Source organism: Falco punctatus (genome assembly GCF_963210335.1).
Source record: "Falco punctatus genome assembly, chromosome: 13".
Lineage (NCBI taxonomy): Eukaryota > Metazoa > Chordata > Aves > Falconiformes > Falconidae > Falco > Falco punctatus.
The window spans coordinates 2,408,296-2,424,037 of record NC_137593.1 but is presented as its reverse complement, the minus strand read 5'-3'; the positions used below and the strand labels follow the sequence as shown (position 1 = coordinate 2,424,037).

Genomic DNA, 15,742 nt, shown 5'->3' with positions numbered 1-15,742 from the left:
TGCCGAAGCGCGGGGGTGGGTGGCGGGAGGCACTGCCTCGCCAAAGCACTGCTGTAACTGCGGAGAAACCAGCTCTGCATTAAAAAAACAAAAACAAAAAACCGTCTGGAAATCTGGCGTCGAGAACAGGGCCGCTCCTCGCAGTTTACTAACTGCAAACAGCTCGAGAGCTGGGCTCCTGCCCCACAGACCCGTAGGGAAAAGGGCAATTCCAGCCTCTCGCTGCCCGGGCGCGTGGGGCACAGGCAGCGGCCCCCGGGGCGCACACAGCGCACCCAGCTCGGGGCAGGGCGGCGGGGGCACCCGCAGGACCCCCCGCAGGACCCAGCGGGCCCAGGCGCTCGGATACTTGGGGTCAAGCAAGGGCACACGTGCCACGGCTGCTCGTGTGCCACCTACGGTCCCAGCCACAGCTCAGGGAAGCTGTGGTGTGTGTACCTATACTCACATTTATACATTAAAAAAAAAAAATCCCTTGCTTTTATGCTTACACCAGGCACAGCGACCCTGCATACACAAGAAGCCTCCAGGAGAGTTCTGAAGCAGAGGAAGGCCAGCCATCCCCATGCTCAAGTCCCATCTCATCTGCTTCCTTCTAGCAAACTTACGGTAAATGCTTGTTTTCCTTCTGGAAAGAGGCACACTTTCCCTCATTGCCTTGTTATTGGTGTAACATATTACAGTGTTTCAAAGTGGTCCAAAATAAACAATGCACAGGGCATGTTGTGGTGAGAGTAAGCCAAACAAAATGCATAAATAATAAATAACTTTATTAAAGAATTACAGTTTCAGATGTTTCTACACAGAACAGCTTCTTCTGGATGACATTTTAGAATATTGTTTTGCATAATCTAATGAATATTAGCCTCTTCCCACTATAATTTTAAAACCGAAGTATTACTTGGATTACTGATTACATGCATGTATCTTTTTAATCTTTGTAAAGCATAGACAAGAATCTAAATTGTCAGATGAATACTATTTTCTGTTAAATAGCATCTCTCAGATTTATCTGAAGTTACAACATGAAAAACTCTTCTGCCATTTATTACTGGGAAATTTAAGTGACATTCCTGGAAAATACCTTATATGCTTAATGACATTAACTGCAAAAATCAAAGTTGCCTTCAGTGTATGGAAGATCAGGCTTGTTCTTTTTTTGTTGTACTTTTGCTTTTTAAGGGGAGTAAAAGCATCCATCACAGCCAGGGTTCTGGCAAGCACAACTCCAGTATCACGGTTTCAGCCTGTTCCCCCCGTCAGAGGTTGCCAACCCCCTACCAGACACTTACACTTACTGCCATTAGTATTTGCTCTAATAATAGGAAGAGATCATTGCATTAAAGCAGCAAATAAACAATTGCCTTCCCCTTGTGAGTCAGAGTTCAACAAAAGTACTTCTGATTATTTCTGCACATTAATAAACATAGAATTAAATAATCTGGGGAATTTGCAGAGAGCTTAAATATGATTTAAAGGCCATTTTCTTTTTGGCAAAACAAATATTAATCTTACTAAACCTATTCTTTTATCATATAAATAGTGCCTTTTTTAGGGCTATGCTATAATGTTTTAGCCATGAAATATATGCTAATGCTGTAATGTTATAGCCTACAGAAGTTATTTATGCTACAACATAGGGATCAAGTCTGTGTAACAAAACAGCATAGGCACAGCTGTAGTACAAAGAGCTCTCCTGTTTTCAGCCGCACAGTTGGCTTTTCTCTAGAACATAAGACTCTTTAACCAAACTAACAACAACATCAAGGGAGATCAAGTGCTAGATTTAGGATCATTCTACATTCACTAACACAGGACACTAAAGAATAGAAACACCATCTCGTCTCATCTCAGCTGACGGGGAAGTGTTCTCCTGTATGCAGAGCTCTTTTAGCTTTTTAGAGCAGAAATGGTGTAATCATTCGTTATCCAGTTAACTACTGCCTACTCAACCCATTTCTCCCACATATTTTTCTGATTAATAACTAATAGTTACAGCTGAGTTTTAGGACACTGGTATTACTACAGAATAATTAAGAGCTACTACAGAGGACCTCCAAGAATGAAAAATAATGGGCCACCTCCAAAGGAAATACACAAAGGATGAAAAATATGAAGTTGACAGATGAGGCACAGAAAATAAGAGATGCAAGCACAGCCTATGAACATAAGAACACTGGTAAACTAAAACTAAAACTATTTTTCATTTTAGTATTTCCTCTCACTTTTCCTCACGTTAAATCAAGGTGAATCTGGGGTTTCTATAACAATTTACAGCATGGTTTTAAAGAAAAAGATATAGAGTGGCTACAGTGTATTCAAATAGCTATTAATTCCTGTAGCACCTAGAAAATTAATAATATTTCAGCCACACAAAATAAGAGAATTTATTTTCTGTGCAAGTTTTCGAGTGTGGGAAAATATTAGTTCCATTACCAGGCTTAATAAAGTGGGACTGGTGCAGCTGTAGCAGAAAAATCTTGCAAATCAAACCTTTTTTTTTTTAAACAGAATCAGTGATAATCAATTAAAGTGCTTTTAAGTGGAAAGTTGTGGGGTTTTTAATTTACTGAAACTAGTAAAACTAGTAGTTTTAAAGAACATTCAGTTGTCAAACAATCAGAGTAGCAAGGCACACTAATGCTTACTAAAACAAAAAACAGAAATTGGTCATATATACGTGTATACTTATATGAACATAAGCAATGCAGCACCATTATCTTCCTGAAGAAACTCCATTCAGATGGAGAATGGAATAAATTTATTTTTTGCTGCTTTTGATGGGGACATGCGTTCCTTTCACATTGAGATTCTCGAAAGAAACTCTGGGCTCCCTGGAACTTGTAATTGCAAGTGGTTTCTCTCTGAAATAAAACAGCAACAAAAGTCACAACCACCATACGATATGGGTAATATACATTCTGTTAATTACTTATGCAAAGGTACAGTTTATTTGTAAGACAGATTGGACTCTCCCTCCAGAACTACTTCCACTGTTACCACCACAGAGTTCGACTGTTTCCTCATCTTGCACACTGAATGAGTAAAAAGAAAATCGCACAGCCTGAAAACTGAAATTGAAGGTAAAGTAGCCTCTGTAACTAGCCTCTAGAACTGAAGAGGTGCTGGAGGGGAAGTGCTCCATGTAGTTTACAGAAGAGGTTTCCGTTCCGTAGCATTCTCTACCAAACATGCAACTGATAAAGGCATCACAGCTTACCCTGTGACACTATGTCAAATGGAAGAGGTAGAAAACCTGTAGCTTGGCAGAATGCAGCCTATGGAGGGGAGCTCCTCTATTTACGGATAAAGTCCTCATTCCTACACAGACTTCCCGATTTAAGATTAGGTGAGGTCTCATTTGAAATCTAACCCTCAAGAGAGGGGTGTTTCCATCTCCAACTATATGGATGGAGTCTTTTGTTTGTTCACCCAAGAGAACAGATCAACCTAGCCCTCAATAAGGATTATACCTTAATACAACTAACAGTTTCATGGCTGGGGGGGCAGCTACAACATTTGTACGTAGCTGAGCTAAGAGCACTGGCTTATTTCTCTAGAAAAAACACTCACTGTTTTAACCTATTAATTCACTATTTTCAGAGTCAAAATACCAAACCTCTTCAAAACTTGGTTAACAAAATACTGCCTTACACTGTTTATTGTGGCATCATGAGAAATGGGGGAATAAAACGTACTATTTCTACGCAGATTGCCAATAAGCATTGTTGGTTTATGAACAGATTGCTTCAGAATTGAGTTTTCATTCCGCTGCTAGTATTTTGTTATGCTGGTAGGAAACTTTTTACCTTCTTAATCCATCCTCTTTGGGTATGTGGTGAATACTTCTGTATTTTGGAGCTTCTAAAGTATACCTAGCTCTAGATGGCTTGAACTTCATAATCTGTTTCTGCCACTCTTCATCAAAGGTCTGGGCCTCAGCTGAAAAGCAGTTAAAGTTTACTTTTTACTTTTAATAAATGCAAACAAGATAGGAGAAAACATGTAATGAAAATCAGGGGGGGGGTTAGAACAGTGTTTTTTTAAATTTGTGGTCCATTATTCTCCGCATGGCCTGCAAACTACTTCTAGGGGATCTGTAAAAGACAACTGCCAGTAAGATTGTGTTTGGAAGATAAAAGTAAAAAACCCTGAAAGTCACTGGTTTGTAAAAGTATACACACATTTTAACCACACATCCCTTAAATATGTATATTAGCCACAAACACACACAACAAATAGTACAATTCTGTAAAGAGCTTGCTTGAAACCATAAAATATCATTAAAAGTATTTTCAAATATGAACAGCTGTTGTGCAAGCAAACAATACCAGCTGCACTAGAATACAACATTTTCAAGTTGTAACCAGTTAATTTAGGTTGTCCAAATTTCTATCAACTAAGGAAACCTGATTTGCAGACTTTCAGACTGTCTGAAAGACAGTCCCTTTTAAGAAGTCTCAAGCTGGAAATTCAAAATTGGTGTATGAAAGAACAGCGTAAAGCCCATTAGAGAACTGCATAAAAAGACATACTTTCATCCAGGTTGATGAATTCTTGGTTCATTTCTTCATCACCAGTCTTGCTGTTCTTTGACTTTTTAATGACATGAGCACGATCATGAATATGATGACCAATAGCCATTTTTTCCAGTCCACTTTCAGAATCCTTAAGTGCTTTTCTTGTCTCCTTAACCTGTACAACGAAGAGAAATAAGTGTCGTTCTAACCAAAAAAAAGTTTTTTAAAAATCCAGCTTCCTTCCCCAAAGGTTTTATATCTTTCTTTTGAAAAAGTTAGGTTTTACAGGCTTTTCCAATTGTCTCCTTTACTGTGTTGGCTGAAAATACATCAGCAAAGCACAAATCAAGTCTATTTTTTTTTCCTTAACAGACAGGAAGATTAAGCAAGAACACCTAAAGTTTCTTAAGTAACATACACACTGGATATTAATTGTTGTTGGGGGGTGGGGGAGCTTAGTCTAAATATACTACACACAGACAAGTCTTTAACATTCTCCTTGACAACAGAATGGGTAACAGCCGATGCCAATATTCTCAGCATGAAGGGACAACTAATTACTAAGTTGTCATGTTGACTGGCTTGAAACCCAGGCAACCACTTATCACTGTGTTCATAGGTATATTATTAGAATCTTTTTGATAACTAAGTGTCTGCTTGAGCTTGAACACATCCCACAGCCAATCATGCTCAACGGCCTTTACTGCTCACATATAGTCTTTCATGAACCTTGCTTCAGGGTTCAAATTCAAATTCAAATTTCTTAGCAGAATTAGATGCAACAGCTGCAAGGAAGTCAATGAAAGGGCATCTTCATCTGAAACGTTACATAAGCATTTAAAAGTGCTTGAGTAAAGGGGACTATCTGAACCCATGTTTTGCATAAACAGACTACCTCTTGCTATCTTATATTTTAGACAGAATTTTAAATGTACAAGAGGATTAATTATAGCCAAGCCATTGGAGACTGCCTTGAAGAATCACCTGTTCCAGCACTCAGTTTTTCAGTGTTTGATAGGCGTACAATTCATTTAGATGTTTACTTAGAAACATACAAATTACAAGGAAGAAAACTGCGCTTAGCTAAAGAAGCCTTTAATCTAGAACAGTATTTAAACAGACATATATTTTACAAAATTATAAGAGTTAACTGTCTCTAGTAAAAAGAACCTGAAGGAAACTGTGGTTTGGTATAGATGAACTTCAATTCTGATAATTACATACCACCTTTTTGCTGCATCTCAGGACTACTTACACCTCCTGGAGCTGTGCGTGTCTGAGCTGAAGCTTGGAAAACTTTTGGTGGTTCATCCCCTATTTTGGAGTATGTCATCACAGAGGAGGAGCTGAATGTGTGTGCATCTGGATGGATGGTCAGGTCATCCTACAAACAATGTAAACTTCTTTTGTTACTAAAAGTTAAAACTTGTCGATAATAGGTAAGCACATTCTGAAACCATCTTATTACAAAAAAGAATACCCCCCTGAAAAACTAACCCTCAGTCCCAGCACCATAAGTATGGCCTGTTGGAAAGGGACCTTGGCATTTGATAAGCACTCGCTCTTGTCCTAGCCTTGTCTGGCCACAGGCCTCCCCATGCCAGGGAACGTGACAACAAATAAAAAGCATGGGCAGCAATAAGTAAACTGTTCAAAGGTTTTCCCTGGCACAGTTTGGTTCAGTAATGAAGATACAACCTGTAACAGCAGTCCTGTCTTGCCACATATGGTATATAATAAGGTGTGTAAAGAGTTCAGGTGAACTAGGACTTGAGCAACAATGGTTACAAGCCATTTTACAAGGCCAGTAAAACACAGTAAATACCTATTGAGTGTTGCTGAGTGTATCTGTTTTATCTTCAAAGACTGTGAAGAAAGAAGCAGGACTGAAAATAAAATCAGAAGAAAGCCTATATGCAGGGTGCCATTTAGGTGTTTGTGGGTTTTTTGTTTTAAAGTGTACAGTAACACTTTAAACTGCTCCTTCACTTAAGGTGTCAGCTCTGGCAAGAGCCAGAGACCAGATAAGTTACAGCAGTTCTAACCCCTAGAGAATCAAGCATGTATTTAAAGCACGGTTGTTAGCAAATAATCAGTGACAGCACAGAGAATTATAACCATCATACAGTCTGAGGAAAAAAGCCAAAAGAGTTCTTGCTATCTGCTTGAGACTAGTAACCTTTTCCTTGGCAGGACTTTCCGAGTAGTATTTTAAACAACTGTAATTCTCCAATACAGTTAATTTTAGAACAAATTTTTAACAACTTAACTTACAAATTTTCTTTGCATTTCCAGCATACTGTTTCTCATATTTGACATCATCCTGTCCATTGCAAAAAAAGGCTCCCCAAAATCTGCATCCTGCTAAAAGAAAAGACATCAAAATTAAGACAGTCTTCTGACTCCTCAGGTTCTGAAGCTTTTTTTCTACATGCATTTTTTAATGCAAACCAGACCATCAAAAAGGTTTTCTTCCACAGATTGCAATTCATAGACATAGACAAGCCAAAACGCATCTTTTCAAACGGAAAATTGCAAGCTAGCATGGGGAGCTTGGTTAAGTTGGAGAGACTAGAAGGACAGAAGTGAAAGATTTTACTCTCACATGTCAAAATAAGCTCATATTGTGGCCAGTTTACAAGAAATATTTTCATATACCTTCTAACCTAACCAGCTTCTTCTGTAAAATAGTGTATGACCCTCCATGCCTTGTAATCTATTGAAGATAAGTTATCTCTCTTATGCAAATCCCTTAATGCATAAGGAATCACACTGAAAATGCATCCCAGCAGACACAGGCGTTCCTCTGCAAAAGTAGTGTACATTACTCATAAAAAGACAGTGTAGAAAAATCAGAAAACCATAACTTGGTATTTTAACAGCAGCTTAATTACTTGACACTATAGAGGTATTAAACAAAACATTCATTTGTTATTTCTACATGAAAGCAGGAGATCCAGTGGTGTTGCACAAAAGACAGATACTGATGGCATACTGATGAAAGCTAACTTTGGAAGAAAAAAACCCAAAGAAATAAAAAAAAAAATACAGGGAGATGAAGTAGAGAAAGGGTGAACTCAGGATCCTAAGTGACCATCTGGGAAGATAGCAGTGCTGTCCCAAATGAGCATCCTTCTCTGGGCTCCTCTCCAGTGCAGCAGGTGGTGATGATAAAGATGATTTTCACCATGCTTTTCCTCTCTTGCTATGAGCTTTTCCTTAGGACCTGTTCAAACTCCCTATGGGGCTGCCTGGTTTCCAAGACGAGCAGCTCTGGCTGGAGTATGATGGTTGAGAGCAAACTTGGTGGCTGGTGGGCTTCTGGACACAGGCATGCCTAGCTGCTTCCCAGGAGAGCCAGTGTGCCAGCACCACACTCTGGTCCACGTGAGGCCTTAAGAAAAGAAAGGAAAACAGCTCCCAGGGGCTCTGCAAAACCCAGCAGCTTTGGCAAGAGGCAGGCTGCCAGGCTGCACAGAGTAGCCCTTCACACAACTGAGGCGCGATGAAACACCAGGATGCTAGTTAAAATAGCAAACAACCCATGTTCCTCCAACTATGGGAAATATATAGAATTAAATTTAAGTAAATTAATTTAAATAGCTATGTATTTACAGGTTTAAAAATAAAATCTGCAGTTTAAGCACAAAAACCAGTAAAATTCAGGTATAGAAGATCTTCAGCTTCTTTCTCGAGTAGCAAGAAATCCGAATCCTTAAGGGATATCAAAATCTCTGGGCAACAACTACAGACAATTTAGAGGATCAAATGATTTAAAGTGTCAGTAACTCCAGAAAACTGCCTTCAGCTTGAATCTGGGCAATGACCTATGCCATTACATAGTAATCAGCTGTACCTATGGAATTACATACCATACACTGGGGTGGGGGGAGTAAAACCATAGCCTGTGCAGTTAATAGCAAAAGAACTTTGATTAGCTAATACACTTTCTGCATACAGCAAGTTGCCAACTCATGCATCTGCAAAAGATGATTAAATAAGTAACACTTTTAGACCTGAAAATTCAAGACGACCCATGCTTATTTTTATCTGCTCTGTGAGAGCCACACTCTTAAGCTACTGGTTTTCGATCTGAGGACTCTCTAAAGCCTTCCAAAGGAAGCAAAAAGCTCCACGAGGGTCATAACAATAAGTTTTGTTTCCCTCAGGCACTTTTTACAATTTTTTACAAGATATTCCAGACACCACCCCCCAGCTATTCCAAGTTCCAGTGGAAACTGTCTCCAGAAGTTGGCCTGTCTCAGCTGTGACCAGCGTTACAGGTCTTGCTGGTATTACACCCACAAACACTCCAAGCCGGTAGTGTCCATCTGCAGGGAGCACCCAAATTTGGATTCTCTCTCCAGGTATTATTTCATTCATTTCCATCAGAGATCAAGCACCAATAGATACTTTGCCAAGTAGAAAAGCCAGCTGCTCAGTAGTAACTTCTCCAATCTTGAGATCAGCATACTTAGTCTATCACAGCATTTTTGTTTATTAAAGGGGGGGATATCTTTCTTGAATAATATTGTTCCATATGTCTAAACACCAACAAAAGCAGTTTGCAGGCACACTGAGACTAGACTTTGTCCATGCGTTAGTTATGCAGACAGTATACACATACTAGCAAGAGCTACACGGTTATTGCTCCTGGGATACTAACCACTATACCAAAGCCTGCAAAGGGCATAAGGGAGCAGCTTGTTGCCTGGAAGAAAAAGTACCAGCATCTTTTAGTTGTTATACTCGTTATCAGACATAGCAGAAGTAACTTGCATATACAGCACTTACACAGTGTGCTTTCATATACAACAGGTGATATTAAACATTTCCTATCAAATAAAAACAGTCACTCAAGAGGACCTTGGTAATTTATAGCGTGCTATGACCGTATAATATGAAGTAGTCTCTGGGTATATAGAAGCAATATATTTATACTACCGATATTGGAAAATGATAGCTGTCATCACATTTAATAAGTCATATTCATATGTATGTACTAGAAGCACTTAAAGCTAGAAGTTGAGAAACATTTGTATACCATAGCAACCTTTGTACTAAAATCATGTAAAACATGACAGTGCTTCAGACATCACCCACTTCTCTGAAAACACTTCATTCTAGTCATGCCATAGAAGCCCATCACCGAAAGTTGATTAAAATCAACAAATCAATAGTCCCCTTAATGTAAATTTATGTAATTAAATTTCAGAAGGTTGGCATCCAATTTTAGAGCTTAAAAAATTAAGTGATGCAGCTGACCTGTTCACAAGCACTCTTTATGTATTACAAGTACAAAGGTATTTCTTTAAAATATCCACACATCCCTCATGACAAAAAAATCAAGTCTAACTTGTCAGCAGTTTCAGAGGTCACTGCAAAGAAGTTCTAGGAAAATCTATCATCATATACAGAATCACCCGAAGACAAATCCCCATGAGCAAATTATATTCTTCTGCAGTCATATAAATAGATGTGGCTATAAACACCACAAATACAGTTCCTGTTAGACCAACTGATATTGAATATCCCTATAAGACAGGGCAATGAGATGCTAGAAAACACATTGATGTTTCCAGGAAACTAAGATTGGAGAGTTATATAAAAGCCTACCTAAAGAAAGACTGGTTAGACAGAATTACCAAACACTTTTCAGTAACTTTAAGTACAAGAGGAAGGAATTAGCCAATTCTTGAATACTTTCATGAACTCTTTCAGATTGCAGTTCTAATATGTAGTGACAGAAAAGAGCTTAATATATTTTTTCTGTATATACCAAGCGCAAAAGGATATACTCAGAAATACCAGATACCCAAACAAAACCAAATGACAGTATCCCTTAAGAAGTTTTACTCCATTCCTCCTGCTCATATTCTTTCCTCCTCCTCCCCTCCCTCCAAGAGGCTAAAACCTGATGCTGCAAACCTGCTTGAGAAAGGAAAAGCATTTCCAAATTTGAACGCTATTATTGACACATTCTGCTCCTCCTAAAGCAGTTTTAGGCATGCTAGTTTGCTTAAACATAGAATTACAGTATCAGTAATCAGTATGGGTCATTTTAACAAAGTATATTTTACATGGCAGTGAAGACAATTATATTTTTATGTAGGAAAAGATGATTATTTCAAGTGTTTGAATCATTTCTGGAGGGAAACCAGTCAACACAGTTTGAGACCACAACAAGGCTCAAGTACTCAGTGCCAAGTCTTCTGTGACATCTGACAACTCTTAGGTGAAACATGAGGAACATGAAAAGATACTGGAAAGTTTTTAGCATGTGTGGAATTCTTTTGCACTTATCAAAATAACACAGCACTCTTGTACCTTTAACTTCTTTCTGTAACCACAGATAAATGTTTTCCATGCCTCACATCTATCCCCCACTGCCAACAACAAGGGACATAAACCCCTAAGCTATTAGGATAAGGTTTGACATATTCTTTTTTTTAAAGGAAAAAGTCTGATCTGGTTTTAGGCATCTACTGAACCAAGGCCTAAGAATCTGCTTCAGCAGAGGAAAGATCAAGCCCTAATTAGATCCAGCAGCATCTATATTTGAAACTAACTGGCAATGTATGAGCACAGAGGAAAGAATCTGACAGTTACCCTTTTGACTTGTAGGTGATAGTCTGTGTTTCAGCTGTGTTTATTAAGCTCTAACTATCTAGGTTTGAACAACCACCACCAAATCTGGCTGAGTTCCACAAGCCCCTGTAATCTGTCTTGTCTTTCAACTGTTTTTAAAATCAAATGTGATTCATTAAAGTAAGAAATCATTCAGCTGCAAAATATTTAGCCTGGTGGAAGGAAAGGAACAAACCTGAAATGTATATCCTTTCTAAATACAGCAATTAGATAAGGCTTAGCTACAGAAGTATAAGATATAATTGTCCCACAGGTCGAGAAAGTTGGAAAGATACTTTACATAAAACATAGATCACTGTCAACTTCTCAGTTTCAAGTGGTAATTTACAGAAATACTAGGTTTCCTATCAACTTCCCTGATCTTTAATTCTTAGTCTTATATCTAGAGGAAACATCAAGAATCAGACCAAATAAAGAATATTAAGCATTTATTCACAGTTGCCAAGTTGAAGCAGGGTTTAAAATACCTGTGTAGATACTGCTTAGGTGGCTGAACCACAAGTTTGTGTTAAATCAAGCTAATAACTAGACACAAGATACTAAAATGCAGAGTGAAGGCATAAACACATCAAGGTCCCTTTTTAAGTTAAGTTAGCATGAAAGGGAAATAAGCGTTCAGAGAAGGCTGTCATTGGGTATTTTTAATGCCTTTCTGCAACAGAAACATTTAATACATAATATTTATTAAACCAAACATTTGATAAATATGTTTAGTTTGTTTCATTAAATATTGCATATTCAGTGTTCAATAACACACAGGTTTGTTATTAGTCCTAACAGAAGCTTGTCAGTGTTAAGTCATAGGCCATTAAGGAACCAAGAGAGACATTATTTACATTTAAATCAGCAACGAAACAATCTGCCCAAGGTTGCAATAACCCAGCCAGACCTGCGTTTCCCCTGGACCAAATCTAACAGAAATGGAAATGTGAAGCCAACTGTATTACCAGTAAATGTAAATTCCATGTAGCAATCCCTAGAGATTAAAAAAATACTTACTCTGCGATTTCCTCTTAGAGCAACCTGAGAGTCCTGGCGTGCTCTTCGATCTACTGTTCTCTCCCCACCATCTGTTATACTGAGAAATGGATCTCGTCCAAAAGGATCAGAAAAGCCTCTCATCATCTGCCGCATATATTCATGGTGTGCAACAAAAGGATCACTGAAAAAGAGATATTTTGCATAGGAAGTCACTGGTGTTTATTCCAAGCTATGCAAAATGGCTCTGAAATTTTTAAAACTCAATTTTTAAATCATTCCATACGGTTCTTTATTCATATTATTTAATAGCACCCAACTGGGCAATCTCCTGTTCCTCACAAACTCTCACTTCTTTCACTTTTCTTCCCACCTCTCAAGTTGGTTGGGTATTTAGGGTCTTTTGTCTTCTCAGCTACCTTCATCGCTTTCCTCTGGTCTTGGGTGCCTGTATTGCTTTTTCTCTTTCCTCATCTTTTCCAAAAATATTCCGTCCTTTACAGCCACCTTTCACTCCAGCCTGCATTTATTATCTGCCAGAAACTATAAAATTGACTTCTTTTTTTTTTCCACTACTTCTACCTCCAACCCCTGATGTTAAAGGAATTCTTTCTTTTTCCTCTCCTTTTTTCACTTTCATCTTCCACAGCTTAGCATGGTACCACTCACAGAATGTCATCATGTCCTACTATGTTCCCCCCCTCATCCCTCAAACTTGAGTGGGAGCAGCCAGCAAGATAACTTTTCATCCTCTTTGACCCACATGCTCAATAATGCACACTGTCCTCTGAACTCAAGCCAGCTCCATTGCCTTTACTTTAGTGACTCGCTATTGCATCTTTGCCTTCCTTTTCCTTCCCCTCCACAAATCATGTTCCCACATTCCTTTTCTCTGCTTAGGAAGAAATATTCCTACTGGCTTTTTGCTTTCCTGTTAAGTTTTCCCCCTCTTTCTTCCCAAAGCTTGGCTTGCAGGTAAAACATTGCTCAAGGTGCTCTCCATTACTACTCACTTCATTCTTTGCATTCTCTAATTTAAACAAGAATTAAGTATTTGTAACTGAGGCCAGAGGAGGAGCAAAACAGGATTTTGTCAGAAGCACAATATATGATCAGTACTGTTGCCTGTGGTCCAAGGCTACAAATTACTACTTCATACAAAAAACATGCTTCATTTCCTCCTCCCTTCATCTCCATTCTAATTTCCCCTTTGCTATTGCGCTGAAAGTCACTTTATTAACATTTAACAGTCATTTCCAAGGTATGTTTACTTAGAAGCACCTCATCTTCCTTCCTATCAATTTCCTGGCACTCCCCAGACACCTCACACCCTCATTCTCTCCAGAACGCCACAACCTTTCCTGTCACATCTCATGCCTCTATGAAGAGAAGCCTCAGATTGTTCCTCTGACTTCTTCAAAGCCCAATCATCTCTTTAAGGCCTCCTGAACAGTTTTTTTATTCTTCCCACCTCGTCTCTCCAGTCCCATGAAAACTAGTTTCCATGCCACATGGCCACTTTCATCTCTTCACTTTGTACTCTCTTCTTGTGCCAAAGTTACATATAGGTTGTTGGTTTTTTTCCTTTTCAATTCAAAAAAATAAGGTTACAAATATAACACTGGATTAATTTTCAGACAAGGCTTTTTGTTTAGCACATTATCCTTTTAAGTTACATACATACTTAACTCTTCCAGTGCAAATAGACCCTTATAGTTTAGAATTAGCATTGTCATTAAGCAGACACTAATCTGCCCCACTCACATGACTGCTAGCTTTAACTTCAGTCCTAATGTGATAAGCAGCTCGCATGGCAAGTGTCCCCTCACTTTTCACAGGATGAAGAACAGATGGAAAAAATGCTGCTGAATCCAAGATGAGGGAAGCACGCAAACACTACCACAGTATATACATACTTCCATCAAATCTATTTTGGCACCACACACTTCAGTTAGATTTGGTTTTCAAAACACAAAAAAATATGAACTTCATTCCACCAGTAACTTAGACATAAAAAAATTTCTCCCTCCTACCTTCCAGTTCAAAAGAAGAAGGACAGTCGTAAAATAAGCTCTCAACAACACATCATAAGCAAAACAAGATTCCATATATTTAATGTTGGTAAGAAAAATTGGTTTAGTGTGCATAACACGCTGTAGTACATCTCATCTGATATAAAACAATGCTTTATACCTTCTGAAATTGTCCTTTTTGCCTTATTTCAATTTCTCTGGCAACTCCTCTTGGCTGCTTACCCTCTGCTACATCTATTTGACACACTCATACCTGCATCTAAAACTGTGAGGTTTTGTTGTTTGTTTGGTTTTTTTTAAGGAAAAATCTATGACACAATGTAGAAATACAGCTTCTTACTGTCAGAGACAGGGAAGCAAGATATATGCTGTGGAGTGACAGATTTAGGAACAGAAGTCTCCCAGTTCCCTAGGGAACTAGCTTGATCTAGCTTGAAAAAAATACTACAATTTTTGTATACTCTGGAGTAGGGCAAAACCAATGGAAAATCAACAGAGAATCTGTCTGGAAGACAAGGCTTCCAAGGAATTAAACCTACCACTTTGACAGCTCTGATGACTGAAACTCAAACTATAGCTACAAAAGGGAGCATGTCACCCTTACAAACAAACAAAAAAATAATCATATATGTGGGGCTTTTTTAAAAAAAGTCAAACTTTTTCCCATAGAGGATGCAAGATCTTAAGTTCTTTGCTCCTATCATAGTTTTTATAGGATAGCAGTAAGTGTAGAACCCTAGTTTAATTACCATTGATTACATCTGACTTAAAATATGACCTTTTTTAGGGGGGAAAGATAGATACATTTGATGAGAAGGACAAGATTTTTCCACACTTTTCACTATTACAGCATAATAGTGATGAGGAAAAAGAAAGGAGGTTCTAGAAGGGTTTTGCACAAAGAATTTGTGCCCTTCACATGTTAAGCACCATAAGTTATTTTCCAAACTAAGTTCTGAATGGAGACAAACAATTTATGCGTTTGTTGTTCCACTACTCTGCAGTAACAATTTTGTGTAATAAGTAGGTAATCTGATGATCACCTGACATCCAGGTGTTTACAGAGATCAATAAAGAAAATAAAAATGTTCAGCCTCTGAGACTGTTACAGTCACAAACAAGTATGTCTACTGTATGGAGAAAGAGACATTAAAAAGGCTGATGCTGCTAATGCACTTGCAAGTGAGAATTTTCACTGAGGTGCATCTCACTTGGAAAGTTCTTGCACAATTCAGGCTTAAACTCCAAAGTTTAAGGCTCTATGGTCCAGGTTGAAATACAATGTTACTCTTTCGATGTATGTTTCTAGTCAGTTGAAAAATCAGTGTCTTAGAATAATCAAATAAGTTTATTATGTTTGCAAATTGTACTTCATGTTAGGTTTTGTTTGGTTTGTTGTTTGGTTTTTTGTTTTGGTTTTTTTGTTGTTTTTTTTTTTTTTTTTTTTTTCCCTTAGGAAGTTATGTAAGCCTGAAGTTGCAGAACCACACTGGAGATAACACCTGGAACAATAAAACAAAAGCTGTGTATTGGTGAATTAAAAACAGAGGCCAACTGCACTTG

At 38.3% G+C, this 15,742-nt stretch overlaps 1 protein-coding gene across 4 annotated transcripts in view; it reads right to left on the bottom strand.

Annotated features, from left to right (window-relative positions):
- Positions 1-751: 751 nt before the first annotated feature.
- Positions 752-15,742, bottom strand: part of MLF1 (myeloid leukemia factor 1) — a 28,760-nt gene continuing 13,769 nt past the window's right edge. The window contains exons 2-8 of one of the 4 annotated variants that reach the window (XM_080410306.1): positions 12,168-12,330; positions 9,187-9,231; positions 6,795-6,884; positions 5,776-5,904; positions 4,536-4,695; positions 3,810-3,942; positions 752-2,864 (exon numbers count right to left, since the gene is read on the bottom strand). In XM_080410306.1, coding sequence (XP_080266432.1) covers positions 2,762-2,864; positions 3,810-3,942; positions 4,536-4,695; positions 5,776-5,904; positions 6,795-6,884; positions 9,187-9,231; positions 12,168-12,330 — 823 coding nt within the window. In that variant the 3' untranslated portion in view covers positions 752-2,761. The remainder of the gene's footprint in view (positions 2,865-3,809; positions 3,943-4,535; positions 4,696-5,775; positions 5,905-6,794; positions 6,885-9,186; positions 9,232-12,167; positions 12,331-15,742) is intronic. The other 3 variants (XM_080410307.1, XM_080410309.1, XM_080410308.1) reach the window with 3 other exon arrangements.